Consider the following 26226-nt stretch of genomic DNA (forward strand, 5'->3'; position numbering starts at 1 on the left):
GATAGGTTTTATTATAACTCCTTTTTGACAAGTGAGAAAAACGGAGGTTTAAAAAGCATGTTATATTAGAATTCTTGCTGCTATCGTAAGATACTGAACAAAATAGCTTAAAATAAGAAAATATTCATTGTTGGCTCTTGGATTCAAAGGCTTCAGTCTGTAGTTGCTGGCTTCATTGTTTCTGGGATTGTGTTAGAGCAGAAGAGCATGACAGAGCAAAATTGTTCTCTTCCTGGTAGCCAGAAGCAGAGACAGGTGGGGAGGTGGGGAACTGTATTATATTTCTAATCTCTCTAGTACTGTGTCATGTACCCATCAGATACTTGAAAAGATGTGTCATGGTTTAAGAATACTGCAGTGACATATTCATTTGTCAGTGGCTTACAGGGGGAACGGTTAGCGTGCAATGATCAACTGAACAGTCATGCTTAACGATGTTGTTAAGGTTTGAATGTAAATGGTCCTCCAGGTTTATAGATCGAAATTTTGATCTCTAGCCAGTAACACCAATGCTTGGAAGTTTAGGGGTTTGGGCCAAGTTAGAGAAAGTAGGTTACTGAGAGGTATGCTGCCAGCTTGGGTTTAGCTGAGCTGTTTCACTGGTCTGACTTCTTTTAAATGCTAATATCTTCAGAAACTTTCTTCCTTAACTCCAACTTTACACAGAAATTTCCGAAAGGAACTGCAAGTATCTTAAGAATCTGCTCTGCTTTTCACTATGCTGTATTCTTAATATCCAAAACCCAGACTCCTCTGATACCTTAGATAATGATAAAATTTGGAGTCCTAAGGGACCTTAGGTGGTCATCTATTACAAAATTACTCACTGAGTGCTTCTCTTACTGACAACACCACCACCATCCAAAAGACTGTTCTACTGTGTTTGTCGTACACTAAAGTCTGTTTTTCCATACCTAGGCAACCTGCTGTTTATCTTCCATTTAACCTTCCTTTTCTTCCTCCTCCCCTTCTTTTTCATATTACCTTTAAACGTTTTTGCAGTAATTTGTGGTTTCATGGTAATACTTTTCAACATTGAACTTTTATAATTATTTGGAGAACTTAAAAAATATGGAGATGCTGGAATGCTCTCCTCAGGGACTATGATGGCGTTAATTTGGCCTTAGGTCAGGGCATCAGTAATTTTCAAATTTCCCCAATGACTGCAATGTACAACCCTATATTAAGAGCTACCTTTTCTGTAGGAGTCTCACCATTACCTGAGTAAATAGATGTGCTAAGTGTCTTGGTTCACTTTTAATTCAGGCTCTGAGTCATCATCTGGTGGCACTGGATCCTGACTGGGTGACCAGTATCTCTAATGATTCTTAAAAGTCATCAGTCCACAAAAATGAAGTAAAACCTGTTTTGTTTTTTTTCATTTTCTGGCTCTCAGTGTTTTGTTGGTTCTTGTTTCTTGACATGAGAAAGGAATGGGAACAACAGTGAAATGGTATTGGACCAAATGTTTACAACTGAAATTCCCTGCTGAGTCCCTTTAATGTCTGGAGAATAATCATCGCTCCAGCAACCTGCCTCCCATTCCTCATTGCCCAGCATAATAATAGTCAGGGAGCATCAGGAAAACCAGATGGAACTTGCTCATTCTGCTCCAGCACACATGCCCCATTTGGAGACTAATTAAGAAAATAACAAACCTGGCCACATTGGCTGAGAGAGCTTCCCACTGGGGTTTGTAAATTTGGACATGTTTTTCCTGCATGCAGCATATTGATAGACAATGTCCCATTGTTGCTTCCTCTTTCTGAGTAATCTAATGATTGTATAACATGATGCTTGACACTCCCTCTCGCTTCTCTGACTGTTTTTTCAAACTTCCTATAGTTCCTTTATTCTAGTTTTCTCATTACTTCCCAAGAGAAGTCCTGTGCAGTAACCAGCCTCTGTCTTCCCATCATCCTTTGCCACTTCAGGTGTGGTCCAGAGGCAACAACACCAGCCTCAACGTCATCTGGCAATTGTTAGAAATGGAGAACCGTAGCCTCACCCTAAACCTAACAGATTTAGAATCTTCATTTGTTATCAATAACTTCAACTTGACTTGTGTATATATTGTTGTTCCAAGTTTCTGTCTTCTCAGTGCCCTATGTAAATACCCACCCACTAAAGAGATTTCATGAAAGGCCTGGCGTTTCTAAGTAACCCAGAGAACCCCAAACAGAATACAGCCCTAGAGACAGCAGAAGTACAACTCCAACCACGTGTGATTATTGCTCTTATATAAAACCTCTGTAACATTTTAAATTGACATTATTTAGATTGGTAATTTTTAAAAATAACTCTACAGAGGAGAATAGGATACTATTCTACTTTGCCCTGTTACCCCCTGGAAATGCAGAATTGTTTTATGTCCTGTAGACATGTCATGTGTTGGTATTTATCTTACTGGTACCATATCTTGAGACAAGAGACACATCTTTGAAGCTGCTATATTCCTGAGTACCAGTAGCAAGGGAGTACACATCCTAACTCCTTGTAATAACCTTTGTTTGTTGGGTGAAAGGAGGTTATAGTATCCTATCTAAGGGTTGATACAAAAAGGCGTGGGTAGGAGTCTAGCATGGGGGCATATTAATTCCAGCACTCCAGAGGGAAAGGTGGGCAGATCTCTATGCGTTTGTGACTAGCCTGGTCTACATAGTGAGTTTGGGCCAGTTAAGACTACATAGTGAGACTGTGTATCAAAACCCAAATTGTGTAAGCAGGAAATGGAGAATTCCATGCTGACTTTCAATTTTCTGTTTCCTGGCCTTAAACTTTGTCACAAAGTTCTTGCTGTCCCTCTATAATAAAATCAAAACATCAATTTGATTGATTTTTCTAAGTTGCTAAATGACTGCTAAAGCACTGTCTTTAAGACCTGCTTATAAAAACTTGTCAGTTTTCTCTTGTTCATATAGAAACCAAGGTCCTTGCCATGATGACAATGGACTAAACCTCTGAAACTGTAACCAAGCCCCCAATTAAATGCTTTCTAAGAAAATCAAAAAAGAAAAAAGAAAAAAGAAAAGAAACCAAGGATGTGGTAGTTACAGTTGAGGGGTGGTTCTGAGGGCTGGAGAGATGGCTCTTAGCAGTTAAAGAAATGTCTAGTCTTTCAGAGGACCAAGCTTTGATTCCTAGCACCCACAAGGCAGCTTACAACTGTCAGCAACTACCGTCACAGGGGAATCCATCCCTATTCTTGGCCTTCTTGGGCACTGCATACACGTGGTGCATCATAGATATATATTCAGGCACACATGCATGGTGCACATAAAATTGAAAATAAATAAAATCTTTTACAAAGTATTTTTAAACTATGGAAAGCCTGGCTTATGTAATTTAAATATACAGCATCATCAGGCTTTCATCTAATACCAGATGAATTCACAGATAATACCTAGAGAAACCTATGCTTCTCAAGCCCTCATGTGAATTCATGCCACCTGGCGATCTTGTGAAACTTCAGTTTCTGATTCTGTGGATTTTGAACCGGAGCTGGAAATCTGTATTTCTAAAGGTTCTTAGATGGTGGCGGGACTTCTGGTCCATGGACCACACTTGAAGAGAATATGCGTCTGAGATTTTAAATGTTTGCAGTGAGCTTTAATAGTGCCCAAGGACTGAAGTCCCTGTTGTGTGCCTTAGATTCAGGCATCATTGTTCAATCTATACTGGTAGGTAGCAGAGTTGATATGTTTATGTGGAGGAGGGGCAGTGTAAATAGAGAAAGCACTGGGTTATATCCATGCTGTTCCAGTTAAGGGTTGCTGCGGGGAGGGGAGACAACAAGCCCGAGGCTCTCTAAAATAACTCAAATTGGGAGGATGGATGAGAGTATGTGCTGTTATAAAAACTTGGCAGGGAAGCCTGAAAGGGGATTCCTTAAACTGTCATGAGTTGAGAGTTATAGGGACCAGCTGCCTTTCTCTAAGTTCCTTTCCACATAATTGTTTCTGCCCTAGCCCTCCTTTCACTCTCAGTTTTGGGGTGGCCTCCACAGTCTTTCTCCCCTATAGCGCCCTGCATGTTTCTACTAAGTCTCAGCTGCACATGGGTCCATCCCTACCGAACCTGACCTGCTGTCAGCATCAGCTTGTCTTTGCTGACAGCTTCATTTCTTTCAGAATATGCATTTCAAATTGTCGAGAAGAGAAATTTAAATAGCATAGGATGCCTTAGTACACTGATAGACCTTGGATTTCACTGCTACAATCTGAAAAATCCAATTACTGCCAATGGGGGAAGGGCCAATGGTATCTGATGCCCAGACAAAGAAATACAGCTAGCAAAGATTGCTCTTTCATAGAGGCTGTGTGCCAGTAGAGTCTGTGGTGTGGGGCAAGCATCTTGCAGCCTACTCCATTTTATTCATTTCCTTAATGAAGGTCATCTCTGTATGGATGTGGTTCAGTCACAGCCTTCAGGCAGACCAAGAAACATACCATTTGTTTAATTGCTCTTTCATCTCTTCATACTAGAGGCCAGCCTAATAAGAATACGTTACACGGTCAGTGAAGGGAATCAGTTACTAATGAAAACTGTTTAAAGCAAACCACCACAGACCTGCTTCAGCATTTGAGATATCTTTATTTTAATTCAGCATAAGCAGAGGAGGTTGAAAAAAAACACCAATTAATCCAAAGTATCAACACAGCATTAAGCCTTCAGTGTTAAGAATACAGGAGAAGGCATCAGGCTTCTTGTAGGCACGATCTGATCAGCAGACAGGGAGCTCCTCTGTAGCTTTCTGTCCCTTCCACCTGGAAGGCTGCTTTCTCATTCCTGGCTATCTGAGTGTACCCCGGGGGCATATCCTCAGAGGGAGTGCACAGGCTCATTAGCCTTCCTGAGTGCTGGAGCAGGAAATGAGATGTTTGAGAAAGCAGACAGGAGAGGGACCCCAAACTCAACCCTTACCCCTAAGACTCATGCCCCCAATACTTTGCTTCTGTGTTGTTTGTTGGAGGGGGGAGGGGCATGTTCTTTCTCAGTATTTCTTCCCACACACAGACTTTTAGGGAGAACTAATTTCAGTTTTTATTTGCTGATCAATAAACACAAGGGTAGGTCTTGTCTGTTCTCAGAGATAAAGAACTGCAGGCATAACTACTCTCTATCCAGCTGAACAAGCACCGGTGTTCGCTTTGTTTTTTCACAGTGTTTCTGTGAGATAAGAGAAACCGCCCAGACATGATGCATGACCAGGCAAGGTTTTGAGAGAATATTTTATAAATTCATTTCCTATTTTGAATAGTAGGATGAAAAGAATGGGGAGGGTACCACACACAGGACAAGCTGATTTTTTCTGTCTTCAAAACAAATAAGAATACATGTGCAGCTGAGGAAAGAGTCAGACAGTTTTCAGATCTGAATATGAAAAGCAAATAGAAAAATTGTAGTAATTTAGTAATTTGGTGACCATTTTCTGCCACAGAAATTGTCTGTCACGTGAACTCAGAATCAATATAGGACAGATAAGACCTGTGGATAGCCAAGGAGCAAGATATATTCCTAGGAAAATAAAAGGTGAATGGAACCAGATTAGAATTGTATTAGATCCAAACCCTCCAAGGAGCTTAGCAATTTTCTGAAAGAGAGCCACGATGGAGGAGCTGATTTGAGATTAATGATGTAAGACTTTAAACAGTAAGATTCAGTATAAAATCAGTGAGTATTTTTATATGGCAGGTAAATTTGGGGGCCAACAACTTAAATAAGTTGAATGAGAAAATCATTTAGGAGAAATATGCCATTAGGCTAAGGAAAGACCTGAGTTTGGGTGGATGTGACACTGGTGGTACATAGGAAGATGGGGATTTCATGGGTAGAAGAAAGAGAGATAAAACTCAAGAGATAAAGACAGGTAGTTAGTAAAAGGAAAATTGAAATTGAAAGCCATGATGTAAATGTTTTCTGAGCAAGTGTAACTGAGGATAGAGTAAAATCTTAGGGAAACTGAGCAGCACTTCATTGCCCATGTTTCTTTCCATCTCTAGGTTCATGAATCCAACAAACTGTTGTCTCTCATCTCCATCAGCAGATAGTAAATTCCCTATAGGGCAGAACATAGCCCATGTTTTCAAGAATCTCCCTATGAGATCAAGTGAGGGCCTTACTAGATAATAATAATTGGTAAATTAATGAATAGATATTTCCCTTTTATTCTGAATACATTTTGAAATGTGGTATCAGTATATAGGCCGGGCAAACCTAGAACTTGAGATTTTCCTGATTTAGCCTCCCAAGTGCTTGGATTACAGGATGTGTGCCATACTCAGTAACGGATTCTTCTTTAAGTAATCATCTTGTTAAGTAAGTCCTAGATTTGAGGAACCCAGAAAATGGATTGTACTTTATTTTTCTAATATTGGTTAAAACAGGGAATTTATGGCTTGGATCATTATTGTTTTATTTAAAAAAATAATTCGTTGGTCTAATGACAGATATAGATAAGTGAGACCTATGGGTCTTAGGAGAGAGGCCTAGATTCAGTGATGTTTTCTTGCTCCTAGAGTCAATCAGGCTGGACTGTAGAGAGCTTTTTCCAGGTCCAGCCTGACCGGTACTTTTCTATTACTGTTTGCCTCTTTGGAAAGCTTGGTGTCCTCAGAGCAAGGCAAGGTCTATTATGTCACCGTCCCTGGCACCAGCACGTACAATAAGCTTGTATGAAATGGAATGCATGCTTAAGAAATGATCGTGAAAAGAAGGGGAGAGGGAAGGAAGCAAGAGTAGGGGTAAAAGAAGGTGGTCTCTGTTTTTTATAAGTTTCCTCTTCCCCCAACCTCAATTTTGTGTTAGGCGCCAGAGATTTCAAACTGATGAAACTTAAACTGATGCTCTTAAGGGACTGATAGTCTAGTGAGATACAGAACTAAAACAGCAAGAGGGGAAGTGTTTCATCATAACAGGAAGCCAGATAATAGAGTAAACAAACCAAAGGAAGCATCCAGTTAGCCCCTGAGGGGAGACAGGTCACTGAGCATAGTGCAAACTAGAGGAGAATATTAACAAACTCCTTTGTGCTTTGGAGGCTTGACCCAGTCTCCCTTCAAATTCCTAAAGCTGATTATACACAGTTTGAGCAAAATGTGAAAGACCACAAGCCCTTGGATTTCAACCTTTCTCAATTCGGAATCATTTTAGTGATTGATTTTTTTGTCTTGGCACAACTGGACGTTGCTTTCATTCTGGGAATGCAAGTGGCTGCTCTAAATTTGTCACACCGTGGCTTGTTGTAGAGACATGGCTTTAGAAGCACAGCCTAAATGCCTCCAATTAAAGGCCTGATGTCTGGGACAGACCTGTATGTACCATATGCTGTGTCAGGAGTAGTGGCTTTGTTAAGCACAATCCATTAGCATCAGCGTTTGTTCTTTCCTGAGGAAATTCTTGTCCCCATGACAAGGATTAATGATAAAACATGTATATGGTGGTCTTTGTATTTTATAACAACCTATCACGGCAAAAGTGTCTATTTTAAATGTTCTGAAGAGGGTAGATAAACTTGAATCAAAAGAAGGAGAACCAGTGGCAAAATAGGAAGGAAGTTTGGCTAAATTTTCACATATAGGATAGCCTCTTTAAGCCTTCTGATTTAATGTTTGAAGGGCCAGAGATAGAGGTCCTGCTTTGACTTTGGGCTTTTTGATCTTTCTTATTCAGGTATTGACCCCAGCACAAATTAAATCAATATGCCAGGCAATTTTGGACTCTGGGAAGCAGTACGCCCTGAAGAAGAGAAAGCCATTCCCCCTGATGTATTCTTACTATGGAACTGAATACTTGGGTGAGTGGCACATGCCTATATACTGGAGAGCCTCTACTGGTAACACTGAATAAAGAACGAATGCTTTCAGTTTTGCTATAGAACAGTGATTCTCAACCTTTTGGGGGTCTACTGACCCTTTACAGGGGTAGCATATCAAATATCCTGCATACCAATATTTATAATGGGATTCACAACAGTCGCAAAATTACAGTTATGATGGGCAACAAAAATAATTTTATGGGGGAGGGTCACCACAAGATGAGGAACTGACTTAAAGGGTCACAGCATTAGGAAGGTGAGAACCACTACTGTAGACTGTCATTATTCATGAGCAAGCAATACTTTAAGCATTTGAAAACAAAACTTTAGATATAATTTAATACCTTTTCAAAGTGTGAATGACAGTAATACAAATATTTTAATATTTATGTTCACTAAAGACAAAAACCTTTATTATCAGCCACTTATTTATTTGAGATAGAAGTCTCAATACATTGCTTAAGCTGCCCTTGAAGTATTGGATTCAAACAAATAGCCTACATCAGCTTCCTGAGGGACTGGGACTATGGGCATATATCATCATACATGGCTTAACTTTGTTGAAACATGATGAACAATTATTACACTGATTCTAAGTACTGTTTTTGAATAGGGGAATAAGATCAATTCATTAAGTTTTTAATGATAGCGGATTCATAACAGGCAACTGAATTACAGTGACTAATTTTGAGCTCCGATTCATGTAAGGAAAAGATGAGTGTCCACCTCCCCCCCGTTTGAGTCCTTACACTCCTGAGCAAGACTTGTAAGCCACACTTAAATGGTGTTGTGTCACAAAGTGACCTCTTTAAATTATTGTTTATGTTCCTTTTACCTAGAAGGTTTCACTTCCCAGAAGCCCTTCATCTGCTTCTAATACCCAGACTTCCAAACTTTGTGCAAACCTTATGAGATATACTGAGACACATTCTGTGTCTTAGGGAAAAAGGTAGTTGAAGCCTATCTTGAGAATTATTAACATGTTTCAGGTATTTTCCCCTGAAGCAAATAGGGTGACATCATGGTATCATGCCCACACTATTAAGGGAGTCCTCACTGTAACTTATTATAATTTGTGACTCACTTGTTCAACTGCCCTGTCAGGTTTTATGCACATTCAGGCTAGGGATTCATTCATTTATCTCTGTGATCCTTGGACCTTTGCCATAGAGGCTGCATTTAATCAGGTTATCCGAATGAACGGTGGAATGGCTAATGAGCAACATAGTGCGAGTTTTTCAAAGAAGTCTTTGTAGGATCAGACCTTGAAACAGGATTTGAGTATAAAAATCTTATTTGAAATGTGATCCTAGAAAGCATTGCTAGGGGAGTGGAGAAATGAGACAAGGAAGAGGAAGAATTTCATTGTGATATAACGAGCAGTTCTAGATAGCACAGGCTCTGTGTTGGACTTTTGAGCTGCTTTGACAAAATGCCTGCTGTAGCAACTTAAAGGAAAAGACATTTTTATGCTCATGGTTTCAGAAGGTCCGTTGTATTGTCACTTGACTGAACTCATTCTTGGCCCATAATAGGGAAGAACATCATGGGAGCAGAAGCATATAGCAGCAGTTACTCCTCTTGTGCTAGATGAAAATCAGGGAGAGGGAAGGGCCCGAAGACCATCAAAGATATATACTAAGCAATGTGTTTCTTCTAGATAAGCTTCAGATTCCAACAGTTCTACCATATCCCAAAATAGTGCCACTCACTGGAGCACAAGCATTTACTGTATGGCAAATATTTCATATTCAAACTGGAATAGGCTCAGTTTCCCTGGAGACTCTTAGAGGACATATAGGACATGCCTCAGAATTGTCTTACCCAGTCTGAGAAGTTCAGATATTTATCTATACATTTCCTGATGTATTGGTTGGCTGCTCCAGGAGTGTTAATTCTGTATGTGTTGAGCATATTCCTGTGGCCAGAGAAAAACTCAGGCAAAATAAGAACTATTTAAGGTAGGGAATTTGGAGAGCATAGATGTACCTGAGTGGAAAGTTTGCCAGTGTGCTAGCAGTGTCTTTTACAGTTCTTTCATTAATAGTATTTTTTAAAGAGAAATCGACATTCTGGCCATTGATATATATACTACACCCCACATTTCTGATAAATATGTAAATACTTTCCTGAAAACTCAATCTTCCTTTTAATAATTATTACCGTATATAATATGCAATATGTTTTAATATAGGAAGAAACAATATGCATCATATATATTCTAAGATGTATATGTTATATAATATGTGAATATTTATATGAATATTATTTATTTGTATAAATAATGAAGCACTAATAAAGGAATTGGCTTAAAGGATTATAAGGCTAAAAAATCCAGACCTAAGAAGGTCAATATTGTAAGTTTCAGGCTGAGTCTAAGTCCCCAGGGAGAAGGCAAATGCCTAAGCTGGAGAATTATTTCTTAGTGTTTTTGTTCCATTCAGACCTTGATGAGTGGGTGAGGACTACATACATTGGCAAGGGAAATCTTTAATCATTTTATAGGTTCAACTTCTTTTTTCAAGGTAGGGTTTCTCTGTGTCACAGCTCTGGCTGTCCTGGAACTCTTTTTGTAGACCAGGCTGGCCTTGAACTCGCTGAGATCTGCCTGCCTCTGCCTTCTGAGAGCTGGGATTAAAGGCGTGCGCCACCACTGCCCAATGCCAGGTTCAACTGTTATTATTGTCTCCACAAGCACTCAAAAAGACATACCTAGAAATAATGTTCAACAAAATCTCTGGGCACCATCTTGCCCAGTTCAGTTGCCACATAGACTCACTAATGCTCCTGCTGCAATCTATTAGAGTACTTCACTTATATTCTAAATTTTTTTTCAAATATGACTCACTTTCTGAACTGAATGGGGAAAGGTTTCTTCAAGAGTATAGGCAAACTCATATTCATCTTTGTGTCTCCATGGTGAGATAATGTCCAAAACATTAGTATTCATTGTGAAGACTTCAATGAATTTATGCCAAGAGAAAGGGCTTTTTTTCCCCTCTTTTGTTTACTCATCTATCTTTAGCACCTAAAGCATCTGGTGCATAGTAGATGCTTAATATTTATATTTTAAATATTGATGGATTATTAAGATATATAGACCAAATTGATCTCAAGCATTTTGGGAATATTTTTATAAGATCAAATTTTCTATAAAGAGCTTAACAGTTTTAGTTAGAGATTGTGGACCATATGGTTTGAGACACAAATTCAAGTCTGCTGTATGATGCGAAGGAAGCAGAGAACAATGTGCAAATGGCTATGTTCCAATAAAACTTTATTTATAAAAGTAATGAGTAAGCCAGATTTGGGCTGCAAGCTATACTTTTCAGCTGGTTTAGGTTTTAGCAACTTAGTTTTATAGTACTATATGTGCTTTTAAATAATATTTTAATGTAAAACAAATCTCATAATTTTCTTTTCACTAGATCAAACTACCTTGCCACACTTGATGGATAAATGATGCTTGCTTTGTCCACACAGGGGCAGCTCATGGCCTGTCATCCATTCTGCAGATGCTTCTTTCTTACCACGAGCATCTCAAGCCTTCAGATCGGGAGCTGGTGTGGCAGAGTGTGGACTTCCTCATGGAACAGGAACAGAATTGCAACTGGCCACCTGAGCTGGGAGAAACGATTGAGAGAGAGAATGAACTGGTCCACTGGTGCCACGGTGCTCCAGGTCTCGCATATACTGTTGTCTGAAAACAGAAACAGGGCTGCCTTTCACTGAGATTACACAAAGGAAGGTTCATTTTTCTGACATCTGAGGGTATTTCTCATCCTGGACCATAGCTATCAAGCTGAAATTTTTAAAAACAAAAAAAAAAAAAAAAAAAAAAAAAAAAAATCTTGATCTTGAAAGGACATCTGAAAATCATTCCACAGGTTGAAAAAAATACATCTCTCTATCCACAGTGTTAAACAAGCACTCCCTCAAATGTAATATGACTCACATATGTAGTCTATACTTAGGATATTGAGTGGTAGAGTGAGTGATGAGTATGTTCAGAGATCTGGGTTTGAATCCCAGAATATATGCACAAAAGAATCAGTAGCTCCATGTTGAAAAGCAAAAATGAAATGGGTAGAATTAATTTTAATAATATGTAACCCAAATATTATTTTAGTAGGGTACTAATTTAAAAATAGATATGACTGGGCTAGGGACTAAAGGCACTGCTTGTAGAACATTTGCCTGGAACACAGAGGACCTAGGTTCAATCCAGAGCACTAAAAATAATGTTAGTGTACATTCTTTCAGACATTGAAATCCTTAAAATTTCTTGTTGATTTAAAATTACATAACATTATAATCAAATGCTGCATGTTAGAGTCTTTTTAGCTATATTGGAAAGTGCACATCTACAGCCTGATCACTTACATGATGGCCTCTGTCATGCCTAGGAGTCTGACAACTTGTAAATCTCTAATCCCCGGCTCTATCACAACCCAGTGAATCACAATGTATATTTGACCAGTATCCTTATGAAACTTGTGTTAATCTTTAAGTTTCAGATGCATGGCTTTGAAATTAATGGTCAACTGAGTATTTCCAGTAATAATTAATAAAATGTCTAATGAAATAACAACCCATCCCCCAGTGAATTCTGAAATTGAGCCTTGAAACCAAACTTCACTATTCTATCCCATTATACAACTAACTAGCCTTTTGAAGAAGGAATAATTTAAAAGAAGTTAAATTCAAGCTAATAAATTCAGTTAATTGGCAAGGAGACTGGAATTATCAAATAATACAGTTATTAAATTTGTTTTTGAAAATTGCATGTGTATATAATGCTTTATAATCTCACCTTCCAAAATATTTTGATTATTAATGAATTTAGTTTACCAGGCTGTGCTTCAAACAGAAGAGCACAACTTTAAATTGCATTTGATTTATCTTTGTCTTGTTACCTGATTTTTATTGCCTCCCTTCTCCCTTTAATTAATGTTTTTTAATCAAATTAGAGTTTTGTTTTTTCCTTGATACAGTTTGAATAATATAAGTCACTGTCTACTCTCATATTTTCTTTGCCTGCCACATTTAACTATGGAAGGAATGGCAAATTGTGTATTATAAAAGTACCAGGACATAGTACATTATGTTCAGGCTAGCTGCTGCCAGGTATAATTTGTGCCCATTACTTCTTGCTTTGACCTTTTTGGGGAGAAAAAACACAGCAGGTATTTAGCATTCTGGAAATCGTGTTTCTTGTTATACTCAATACTTCTATTTCTCCTTCCCCTTAATCATTCTCAGCGGTGGTCTCTGGATATTCTCCAAGCATGCCAGGATTCCTAAATTCTGGAGATGTCCCAAATTAAATATAGACTATTTTAAGAGGACTCAATATGCTAGTAAAAGTCCTTAATAGAGTAGAAAGAAATCTACTAAAATGAGTGGGTGAGCCTGTTGAAATGGGTGTTTAAATGACTGTTATTGTACCCTTTCTGTATACCAAATGCCATCTGTTTCAGCAGGTCATGGATAGGATTCATGACATTGGAGACTTTATTTACCCTCCTGTAACATTCATTCTAAGTGTTTTAAAAAGAGTAACATAAATATATTGCTTCAAATCAAAAATAAGTCCATATTGTCACCAGAGTATGAAAAAGAAACTGATTAACTAATTAAATAAGGTCGTTATTTCTGCTTACCTCAGCCCTCACCTAAGAGTGATTATAAAATGGATAATTGCAGGTCAGAGACAGTCAAGATCTCACTGAAGCTGACTACAATAAATTTCTCTCTAACTTTAACAGGAAATGGCCTAGAAAAAAAATTTATTTGTTTGAGAAAAATTTTGAGAATAGATTTATGAACAGCACAGATGGTTTGGGATGACAGACCATTCCTATGATTAAAAATCTGCCCGAGATAATCTATAGTGTGGAACATCATTAATGTACCTTATTCACACCTTAGCTTCCTATGGGCTTTCTTTCAGCTCACCTCGACAAGTGACTGCCCTAGATATTAGGTATGAAATGCATAACGAGTTCTTGACTAGAGATGAACAACCCTGGGGTCCAATTATAACTCTAACAAGTGACCTTGAAAAAAATATCTTTTTTTTTAAAGAAAAGTCTGAAATGAGCATGCTGAAGTGGAGTAGTGCTTCTCAGTATTTTTGTCACGATTGGCACATCTTCACATCTGGATCTTTGCCATTCCTGAGGGAAGTATCTCAGATGCTTTTATAAATACCTCCAGTGATATGTAGCTTTGTCGCCTTAAATACAATAAAGTATTGCAGGAAGCCTCATGTGATCCCTCCATAACCTTGATGACTCTGAAGTACAGGATGGAAGTCATTTGCAGAATCATTAAAACAAATGCTGTGGCTAAAATAACCTCCCTGGCTGCATCAGGTTACGGCATGACTTTGGTAACACTGACAGTGCACTTCCTGTAGTCTGTGTGAAACACAGGTGGGAGCGGTTTTGAAATTTCATTCCACAAAGGCTCTTGGGTAGGTGACTTTGAATAAAGAGCAAAGCCCCTGGAGCACAGATTGGTAGCTAAGTTTGTAATGACTCAGCAAAATTACACATCCTAGCATGAACCTGGGTGGTGATGCTCCAGTATGTTGAAGTAGTGTATTCTAGCTGTCACAAGTCTCTGAAGACCCCACATTTCAAAGATTTAGTCTCCCCAAACCATCTTTATTAAGTTGTGATTTAATTTCCTGGTTGTATTTGGCAAAGTCATATACTGTCACTGACTTCTGTTTCATATCATTGAAGACTAATTAGTGGCCATAGGAAAAAGCTGTGCTAGTTCCCATCACAGTCAAAGAAAACATGACATCCTTTCCTTTAGGAATCGGAAGCGTTAGGGTGGTTTCCATTAGGTCAGAGTAGGTGCTAACAAATTTAGAACATGTTCAAGGCCCTACTCTGTCCAGAACCCTAGGATCCATAGCTTTTTCACTGTCTGGGGCTAATGCTTGATATAGCAATTAAAATCATCTCAGTCTGTCTTCTTTTCTATATCTCTGCTCTCCTTCTAGTGTCAGCTTCCACTAAAGCAGTGGTGCTCAACCTTTCTAGTGCTACAACCCTTTAATACAGTTTCACACATTTTAGTGACCCCTCCTAAAACTCCAACCCTTTAATGCAGTTCCTCATGTTGTGGTAATCCCAACCATAAATTATTCTCATTGCTTCTTCATAATTGTCATTTTGCTACTGTTATGAGAGGTAATCCAAATATCTGATATGCAGGGTATCTGATATGCAATCCCTGTGAAAGGGTTTGAGGCTCCCAGTTTGAGAACCACTGTGCTAGGGTGCTGAATGAGGCATTACACAGACAACAGACATTTATGGAACTATTTGGTCACAAAACACCACACCAGATGAGGAGAAAAGAAAAGGAATATGATAAAATTCCTGCCCTTTAGTGGTTTTCCTTAGAGTAGGGGAAGAAGACAAGGAAACAGATAGGTTTAATTTGGTTATGTATAAGTGCTACATTATATATAGTGTGAGATAGGATCCAAGAAAAGAGATTTCTCATGCTGCCTCCAGATTCAGTGAAGGCTTCCTAAAGAAAGTGATTTCTGAGTTGAGTTGTGCCAAGAAAAACAGGAGGCTTCTTCCAAGAATAACAGGCACTGAGGAGCATTGGAACACTGCAGGTAGTCTGGTTTTATGGAAGTCAGAAACTTCAGTCCAAGAATGAAGATGCAGCTAGCAGACAGAGCAGGATGTTGATCATGAAGGGCTTTCTGTATCATGCTATGGTGCCTGTATAATAGGGAACCCTTTGGCTTTTCCTTGGCTAAAACACTTTCCACCTAACACACTCTCTTCTGTGCATCTGGAAGCAGGCCGTACTCTCGAGGGAACCTACTAGGCCAAGGGTTATAGGACAAAGAAGCTAAGAAAAGCTAGAGAAATGGCTTTCATGGAGAATAGCTTTACTCTGATTCTGAGGGATGCTAATAGGCACAAGATTCACTGAAAGTTTGGTTCTGTTTGGTTCTGTGTTCAGGCAAGGGAGTAGGCTTTTTCCCCCTCACAAGACAGCGTGGGAAACCGCACACACACAGACACACGCAACACACACGGGACACAGAACCGCTCTGTGGCAGAATCACACACCACGGACCCTGGGTTCAAACTCAGGACCTCGCTTGCGCCAGCGCCGTGTGCTTAACAGGCTGAGGGGGTAGGCTTTTGTATTCCATGATAGCTCCAGAGGACTGAGTACTTGATACAATTTTCTGTTTGCCTGTGGGGCAATTTCCAAAGACAGGAATCTAGGACATATGTTATCAGCCAGCTGTTAAAAGAATTCAGGCGTGGTCTGCTTCCTGATAAGATAAAGGGAAGCTGAGTCAGTTACCTCATTGATTCCTGCTCATCCTCCAGTACTCAATTAGATGATGATAGTCTAATAGGCCTTTCCCACCAGCAGGGACTCGCCTGTGTTCCCATAACTATATTTGTAGTTACATAGCCTAATTTGCACCTCCAGATTAAGCTGTAAAAGCCATTAAAGACAGAGGCCTTTTTTATTGATTTTTATTGAGCTGTACATTTTCTCTGCTCCCCTTCCTGCCACTCCCCTCCCCTTCTACCTTCTCCCATGATCCCCATGCTTCCAATTTACTAAGGAGATCTCGTCTTTTTCTACTTCACATGTAGATTAGATCCACATATGTCTCTCTTAGGGTTCTCGTTGTTGTCTAGGTTCAGACAGAGGCCTTTAAAAATCAGCCTCTGCCATATAGTTCATTCTCAGTTCTAAACAGTCACTATGTCCTATGCAATTACTCTTCGGCAAATTTCATCTCCATCTTTCTGCTAACGAAACTAGCTCAGAGCTCTCCTGTCTTTCTTTAGGTGTTTCCTCATAATACTATATAAGAACAATCACATTGTTATGCAAAAGTCAAAACTAACCAGTTCATAATAAAAGACTTCTAGTAGTTCCCTATCACCCACAGTATACAGTCTAAAATACCTAACACAACTATCATACTATCCATAATGTGAACTCATTCTTATTCTTTTACCATCCTGGCCCCTTGGTTAGAACGCTGCCACCCTGACTTGTGGTTTAGACTTAGATGTCATGAACCTCTTAGCCTCTGTGATCTTTGGTGCCTAATATGTTTTCCCTGCCTCGTCTTGGGCCTGGCATTTCTTAAGTAGCCTACAAACCCCAGAAAATGCCAGCTTCCATCCAAGGCCTCCCCTGACTGTTTCCATCAGGATAGTTTTCACTTGTCTGATCTCTAGTTTTGTTGACAGCAGCATGGGCCCATGCCTTATTTTAGTCACAGTGTCTACCTAAGTTTTAATGGGTGAGCCCATCAAGACATTTATTCTATTCAAGGCCATTGTTTCCACTTTAAAAATATAATTTTGGAGGGTGCTAGGCACAAATCCCAGTGCCTCACACTCGCTAGGCAAGCCTTCTACCACTATGCTAGTCTCTTAGCCCTTTTCTGCTTTCTGGCAAGGAGGAAAGTAGGCTATGCAAGAGCTGGAGTCATCTTGGGTTATTAATTTCACTATGGACTGGCCAACCTTGCAACTTGGGGAAAATAATTTCAATTAATAGTTGTCATGTCTCTTGTTTCTGCTCTTGCTTCTGTACTGGCAAGTTTTGAAGGAATGTTTGTTTCCGTGGAACATGAACTATGGGAAGGGCTAACTTCAAAGCTGGAGTAGATGTCTTATTGAGGTTGTTTGATTGCACTGTTGTTCCTGGAAAGGCTCCTAGCTTTACTCTTAAGCAAATGGGTATTGTTATAAATATGTAAACATTGCAAATTCTGAACTTCTATGGGGTAATGGGTCATATTAGTTGACGTGCTTTAGAAGTCCTCTCTTTGGAAATGTAGCTAGGAATGTAAAAACAAAAGACACTGGGTGTTAGAATATGTGGTGATTCAGGAGGTGTACAACTTTGAGAAGTATGTTAGTAAATCCTGAAAGTCACCTCTTATTGTCATTGATTTTTTTTTACAGGAATTGCTTATCTGTTTGCCAAAGCTTATCTTGTTTCCAAGAAACCACAGTACCTGGACACATGCATACGGTGTGGGGAGCTAACGTGGGAGAAAGGCCTACTGAAGAAGGGGCCAGGGATTTGCCATGGGGTAGCCGGTAGTGCCTATGTCTTCCTTCTGCTGTACCGTCTTACAGGAAACTCCAAATACATCTACCGTGCACAAAGGTCAGCTGTTTTCATGTGCATATTCTTAGAAACCCCCTTTTTCCCTTGAGAAAAGATCTCACATGGTCTTAAATTCATTATATAATGATCAACGGCCTTGAATTCCTGACTCCTTAGTCTTTCAAGCTCTAGACTTCCAGGTGTACACCACCACACCATTTTATGAGGTGCTAAGGATTAAAACCAGAGCTTCCTATGTTCTAGACAAATACTCTACCCACTGAGCTACATTCTGAGTTCTAATTTTTGAAATCTTAGTCTAATTGATTTTCTAAGCAGGTAATATAGTCACCTGGTTTCAAATGTGTAAAAAAAGGAGCATAGCATAGCGACCATCGCCCCTCCCCACTATCTAATTGACCTCCCTTGAGAATATTGTCTGTGTGTCTTCCCCAAGGATGGTTCTGTGCAAATATGGTAATATATCAAATATCTGTTTTTCTTATCAAATGATAGTGCCTTGTTATCTTGTTGATTATGCTATATGAATAAATAAAGGGCCTCGTCTATCATTTTGCTAGTCGTACTAAAACAAGAATTTGACTCCAGTTGTTTCCAGTATTTTCATTATAAACAGTGCTACCTTTTACTTTGTATGAATAGATTATCCTTTCCTGCCTTCTGTTTGGGAGGAAAGTAGCCTATGCAGGAGGCAGAGTGAGCATCATGGATTACGAATTTCTTTACACTGTGAACCTCCAGACCTCGCAACTGAAGGGAAATATTTCTAATTTCTAATTTTATTAATAGTTGCCATGTCTCTTGTTTTCTTCTCTTTCTTCTGTAGTGGATACTACCTTGTGTGAGCAGTATAAATGCCTAAATTAGTCTCTGTAGTTTTATTCCCCTGAAGCGTTGATACATATGGAAACCAGATGTAGAGCAGACAGCATTGTTTTGAATAGAAATAACTCCATACTGATTACTGTATACACTGTGCAGGAAGACTATGAATAGGCTATAAATAAACTGGTAGAAAACTGAGAAGTCCCTTGGAGGGCACTTGGAAGCTGTCTGTGTAGGTCCTCAGAAGAGGTCTTGGGTTTTCTGGGTGGCACTTATATCTGATAAGTTAGGAGGGCTTCTCAGCCACCCCCCCATATGATTGATTCTCTTGTATCTGATTGTCCCTCATTCTTGTGAGAATCCTTTGAAGGTATATACCCAGAATCATATTGGTTATGCGAAATAGTGAAATAGTGCCCATTTCTCAGGTGTGTTGGCTGGTTTAAACAAGTTAACACATGAAAATTATTTTATTTTTTAAATTTTATATACATTATTATAAAAAATTGCAAATAAATACAAGAAAATAATTTTAAATAATGCCTGAAATATATAACTATCTATGTAAAGATTAACTTTGTTATTACTAAATTTGAGTTTCATCATCATTTCTAAGTTTTATCTTTGCATATATATATATATATACATTGCTATTTCTGAAAATGGTATCAATAGTAAAGTGAAAACTGTTGTTTCAAAAATGTTACTCACTGATCCCCAAATCAAATTAACCAATTTTCTCAATAATTCTCAGTTAAAAATGGAAGCCTGAATGGTAATTATAGAACTAAAAAGAATGGACAATATTGGCTACAGCACATATAAAAACCTAATGGTTCTATAAAAAATTGAGCTAAGAAAAACCTCTTCATTTATAATTATTACTTATAAATAATTTTATTTATAATTTATTTATATGTAATTATACATATTGATTTATAATTCTTAAGTTACATTATTTTCCTGCTGTTCAGGAGTACAAAACTCTTATTTTAAATGACTGCATATTTAAGAAAACAGTTGATAGAAAATCAGTAACAAGTGGAATTGCAATTTATTTCCTCATTTATTTTAAGCTGCCTGCAATAGTTTCAATGGCCCACAAAGATCAAATGAGTAATTACTCTTGATAGGACTCCTGTGGTGGCTGCAATAATCTAAAATTTATGACAGTACCAACTCTCAGGCCTCACCAGCATCAAAATTGGTGATTATTTTTTGTTGCTGATGACAAATGAAGAAGATCGTTAAAAACAGTGATATAGGTGAGACCATTTGAAGAGGCGGAAACTACTATACATATTGTTTAGTTAATTTAAATAAGAAAATGAAAGTCACAGAGAAAATGTTTTTCATTGAGATTAGAGATCAGTGACTTGTTTCTAAGGCAAATTGTCTTAACGGTAATGCCTCATAGTTGATTTACTATTTGATGGCACCATTATGAAAGTTGCTTGCATTCGCTCCATTCATCTTCATCCTTGGTTGCCCAGAGCAGATTGTGTAAAAATCCTCACATTTATTTTCAGCCTCTGTGACTCTGTCACATAAAATGAGACCAAGTTCAGAAATAATATACTTCCAGAAACAACAAATATTTAGATTTGTTTTAAGGAACAGTGATATATAAGTTGGCTTTGGTTCAAGATAAAACAAAAGTAGGATGATTTATGTGAACTTTTTCACTTATAATTATTGGACCAGTGGAAGGAATAGAATTTCAGAAATACCAATGTGCTTTGATTAGCAACTCTAAAAATAGTTGAATTTGTTGTTGGCAACAAAATCTGTTGCAAAACACAAAGACTTTATATACTGATCTTTTTTTTTCTCTAGAGAATGGAGTTTTCTCAAAGTAATTACATAATTCTGAAACAAACTGACACTAAACTTTAACTTTCATAAAAGAAGAAAGAGCATCCTGTAGCTGGTCACATAGACACAGTCATATTAAAACTGTTCGTGTTTCTTCTTCTCTTAGGTTTGCACACAATTCTTGTTCACTGAAGAATTCAAAGCTGGCTCACGGGTCCTGAGAAAGCATATATAGCTTGTATGAAGGCTTCTCTGGCACTGTCCTCTGCTTTCTCATTGATTTGCCTACAGCCCAATCAGGCTGAATTCCTCCTCTTCAGTGTCTTTGTTTAAAGGCTCCATCTCCCATTGCAGCCTGGCAGAAGTCCCCGAGATTCCCTGAGCCTCCTCTAGGCAGTTTCGTTTACCACATAATCCACATCCAATGGCATCACAGCTATGAGCCTTCACATTGCTGCCCAGAAGGATGAGCTCAGCCTGATGAGAAGCGAGATACCAGACTGGAGATAGAGCCTGCCAAGCAAAGATGCCACAAACTTATCTGAAAATCACAGATGTTGATGTTTCAGGGGAGAGATGGAAAACCGAAGATCAGAGAGAAAGCAAAAGGAAAAGAATGTTTTCCAGTTCGTGACACTGAAGGCAAAAGCGAACTGGAGATGATGGGGATAGAGAGACAATCTTAATAATCTAAAATATATAAAATACTTTTGCCCTCTTAAAAACTGTTAGCAGGGATCAAGTGGTCCTGATGAAGGACATGAAAAGAAACCCTTGATTGGCCTAGGCCTTTGCTTGCTGAAGTTCATTGCTTTTTTTTTTTGAGTTGAAATATTTGAATATGTATGTGGGTATTGTTTAAATCACTATCCTGGGCACTTTAAAAAACATCATATCATACTTATTTTAAAACATTGAAATTTCAAGCTTCCGTAGGTCTTAGAATATCTCTTTCCCTAGCTTGTTTCTTTCCTAGAGCTCAGTATAGTGAGATTCCGGGCAGGAAGGTGATGTAATTTTTAGTGACAGCCTAAGCTTAGTAGCTTAGGGGTGTGGCTTGTTTAGCATGCACAAGGCCCTAGTTCCATGCCTAGTACCATAAACAAACATGAAAGAAGACAGGAAAATTCTTATCTAGCAAATAAGTGTTGTTGCCATGTGTTTGTCTCAACTTGAAGTGTGACCTATATATTGTATATGATAGTAATTCTTCAAATGCCTTCATCTTTGTAATCTCTATGAAGCTATTAGACTATAAAATATGCTCTCGGTGAAAACCATTCATCTCAAAGATCAGGGTAACTACCACAAAGGTAAGTCATTTCCGTATTTCATAGAATACCGTGAAAGACATGGAATGAGGAAAATAGAAGTGGTTATCGAATGAATGTTGTTCTGTTTTATCCTATTAGATTAAGAGTGGAATGAACTCCCTGGCTGGTCACCTTACCTTGCAAAACAAAGGACATGCTAGAGCTTTACTATCATACCAGTTGATTCTAGTTATCATATTAAGTTTACTTTTGCTAATAACAAAGGTTATAAAAATGCTTCAAGCCAATAGTGGATTGCTGAACACTAATAGAAGCAACTGTCACTTCCATACACAGAATATGAGTTTACCACAGTCCCGGTATTGATTAATCACTGAAGTTCAAACATCATATTAAAGAAAACTGTTGTGCTGTATAAGATGTCATTGTTTCAATAGTCATTAGCTATTTGGATATATATATATATACATAGGTACATATGTGTATACGATACATTTAATACCATATAATTTGAAGCACTATTTGAACTGTAGATAGACTTTGGGAGGAGTTAGGTAATACTTTACTGCCTAGAACATTTCTGTGTGTGCTGGCTTGTGGATCTGTAGGAACCAGTGGATTTGAATGGGTTTGTATGAATGTTATATGTGTGATCCTATTTTGGAAAAGAGGATCTCTTGTATTCATAAGATTCTCAAAGAATCTTACCAAAGAACTGTCTTTTTATATTTTATGACTCTTTGTACGTTTGCAATCGTTAACACAAGCTAGGACAAAATGATTTTTGCAAAATGTGTACCTTATTGGCTTATGGTTCCATTTCACACCCTCATATTTCAACGTATAAAATTGGCTTTAATTGCTCATCTGTGAAAATACTGTTTGGAGTAAAACTTAATTAGATTCCAGAAGTTCTTTCTTGAGGAGGGCCTAAGCCCTTGGAAGCCCTAAGGAAAATTCTGTTTACAGAATGTTCTCCTTCTGAAAGAACCAGTGATGGCTGCTACAATATCTCACTTAAAATGCATTTGGCATGGGCCCTACAGGCTAAAGATAACCAGGCAGAATTAGGCCTTTTACATTAAAGGAAGACATGCTTTCATTGTGTCTGATCAGCCCCTCAGTGTGTGTTAGGTGATCTCCCTAAAGACAGAGCTAGGAGGGAACAAAAAAAAGGATTTGAAGTCTGGTTTCTCCTTTCAGGTTCATTTATTCAGTATTCTGGATTAGAAATATGCCAGCATCACAGTAGACAAATCAGCCCCTCTCTCAAAGGAACCTCCTTTTAAAAATCTGCCCACCTCTTCCATCATTCATTCTATGGACCAGGAAACCAAAGGACTAGGAAATGACGCATAGATTTGTTATATCTGTTATGTTTCCAGGAGCTTTAGAGAAACGGAACCTACCTTTTAAAGATGCAATAGAGTGACTGGCTGATCATTGTGAAAAGCTCGCTATTTTTGTATATCACATCTAAAAAGGGGTCATGCTTGGGTGTGGTCTTTCTGAAGTTCCACCTCAGTAAATTTGAAACAAAGCTACACTTTTTTTTTGGCTGTTAAACCTGTCATTGAAACTTTCCATTTTCCTGAAAGAAAAGCACCGTTAGTTTGAGAGTCCTCTTCTATATTACTTTCCCAAGAAAGGGGTGAAAGACACATATTTTCAGCAGGAAAGTTAGTCATGCCATGTCATTTATTTCATAATCAGTTTCATGTGTAGTAACATTCTTAGTGTTAAAGCATGATCCCTCTTGAAGGCTACTGTGGCAGTTATAGAAAGGTTTATTTTTATTATTTTTAATTACAAGTATATGTGTGGATATGTGCATAAGAGTGCTGGAACTGCAGTTATGGACGGCTCTGAGCCACCCGATGTGAATTCTGGGAAGGGAAATTTAACTTGGGTTCCCAGAAAGTGGGGTGGGGCTCCAGGCTCTTAACCGCCGAGCCATCCCTTCAGCTCTTACTGTGGCATATTCACCACTGTTCATGCTATCATACTATTTACTATATAGGACAAAACCAGTCCTGAATGCTGAGTGGAGATGTTTGAGGATACATTGAAAAAACCTTAACAGTAAGGAAGGAGACGCATTATACTTCAATAGCAATATATTGTAAGACACTGTAGCTTTGTGGCATTAACACAGTTACATGCCTTTCTTTCTACTTTTAACTGTCTATATTTAATTTACCCTATCTCATTGCCACATTACATCTTTTCAATTTGTAAACTGGTATTTGAAGGGAACAGAAGTTTGACACTGTATATTTCCCACTGACTTTTTCCAGGCAATTGACCATGTTGTTAAAATAATAGTATTTAATTATGACAATTCATTACATAGAACAGCTTACTTGCTCTGTAGTAAATCCCATCTCTTCTTTTTTACTTCTTTAGTTTTCTTTGAGATTTTAATCAAATGTTATGCAAATTGTTTTGGTTTCTGTAAAGAGTATATCTCAGTATTTCAATGCAAAAAATATGAGTTTGGATTTATACCAGGCTAAGAAAGTATACAGAGGCTGAGGGTGTAATTCTATAGCAGAACACTTTTCTAGCATGCATGTTGTCCTAGGCTTCTAGGCCATTGTTAAGAACAAAAAGACATCAAAGAAAGACACAAAAGGAAATACTAATGTCAAGAGAAACCATGTTAGAAATGCTAAATCCTTGTTCTGCTACTTTTTTTTGGGGGGGGGTGTTCTGTATATAGTTAGGTACCTTGCCTAATTCATACAGTTGTCATAGGAGTTATTTGTAAAAATGGGTTCTTTATTATTTAAAAAGGCTTCTATGTTTTAGGTTCCTACTATGTGCATATAAAATTATGCTCAGTTCATATTTAAAACTAAACAAACACATGTCTATGAAGATGCAGTGCTTGGGGCCCAGGACCACTAGAAGGGTAAATATATATTTATATTCCACTGCCAATTCTGACTGTGGTGTTTGTGCCTCAGAAGGTTCTGACTTGAAGGAATTTCCCTCCAGCAGGAATGGGTGGTGTAGTCTAGATGCTCTCTTTAACACAAATATTTATTTTTCTGACTGAAAATAAAGGATTCTGGTGCCAATAACTGAAGAAAGGAACATTCAGGCCATAACTATACAGCAGAATGATTGGGAAAGTAGAATAATTTAACAGTGATTTTGATCTGTATTTAATTCGGTCATCAGAGGTGTGTACCTATAGGAATAGAATTATGCTGCTTGTGAAGCCTCCCTTAAATTATTATGTCTCAAATTAATAGCTGGGTAGACTAACCCTCAAATTACAAGGTCATGTGTCTTAGCATAAATTTGGCTAGAGAAAGGCAAGCTAGAAGGCAGGATCACGGCTGGGGGTTGCTTACCAAAGCGTGGCATCTGAAGATAATTTGTACATTGTGCATTTAATGGGACTAAACAAGTATAGTCTTACCACTGGGACTTCTTTTCTTGCTTACTGAAATCTCTTTAACCTGAATGCACCTTCAAGTCAGCATGTGTCATCACCTGTCTCTAAACATCTCATTCTGGATTTTTCCCCTATGTCTGTTTGATCACACACATGACCTCTTCTCCTGGGAAGACAGCCATCCTCCATATCTTTGTCCCCATCTGTCCTTAGCTAAGAGCATGGGGCTCAACAAGATTTGACTCTACTTTAGACAGAAGGGCTGACCTTGAGGTCAGTAGCAACCAAATTGGGACTATTCTGTAGTCAGATCACAAGTCCAGGGCAAGCTGCCACAAGAGTGCCTGTGCAATGAGAATAAGGTAGTGGCCACATGTATCCTGCTGCCACTCCGTAAACAGGACTGGCCATATTGTTTTCATGTCTTTTATTATGTCATAAAAGACAAAAACCAAAGTAGTTCTTACACCAACAAAGTCTCTCCCCTTATTTTATAAATTGAAAGTGTTAATGAATTGGGACCTCATAGGTGATGCTGTTAAGATTTAAAAGAATATTAATTTTCATCTTCTTTAAATATTGAACCTTGTCCTTCCCATCTAGTTCCCTTCACAAATGACAAAGTGTATATGTGTAAACAGAATTCCTTCATATAGAATAATGCAGTTCTACTGAAATTTTCTTCATATATTTTGTGTGATGTGTTCCTCAGTGTATAAATGTTGTATTGTGTGTGAAGTAGCTGTGACTTAGCAATCAGTATAAAAAAGACAAAATCTATACTTGTCTACTGTCTTTAGCAAATGACCTTTATTACAACATATTTTAGTGGGATGTCTGTGTGTAAGTGGCAATTACCAGTAAAATAAATTGTGCCATTAAATTTGATTCAAGTTGAATGTGGTAATACTCACATATGGGTATATTCA

General features: G+C 38.2%; 1 protein-coding gene across 1 annotated transcript in view; it reads left to right on the top strand.

The window, feature by feature from the left end:
• Lancl3 (LanC like 3) overlaps nucleotides 1-20852 on the top strand; it is a 92343-nt gene extending 71491 nt beyond the window's left edge. Inside the window, exons 2-5 of the mRNA XM_038317459.1 lie at nucleotides 7672-7795; nucleotides 11300-11497; nucleotides 17809-18023; nucleotides 20784-20852. Of these exons, the coding sequence (XP_038173387.1) occupies nucleotides 7672-7795; nucleotides 11300-11497; nucleotides 17809-18023; nucleotides 20784-20852 (606 nt within the window). The remainder of the gene's footprint in view (nucleotides 1-7671; nucleotides 7796-11299; nucleotides 11498-17808; nucleotides 18024-20783) is intronic.
• The last annotated feature ends 5374 nt before the right edge of the window (nucleotides 20853-26226 follow it).

This window comes from Arvicola amphibius, chromosome X, assembly GCF_903992535.2.
Source record: "Arvicola amphibius chromosome X, mArvAmp1.2, whole genome shotgun sequence".
NCBI classification, from domain to species: domain Eukaryota; kingdom Metazoa; phylum Chordata; class Mammalia; order Rodentia; family Cricetidae; genus Arvicola; species Arvicola amphibius.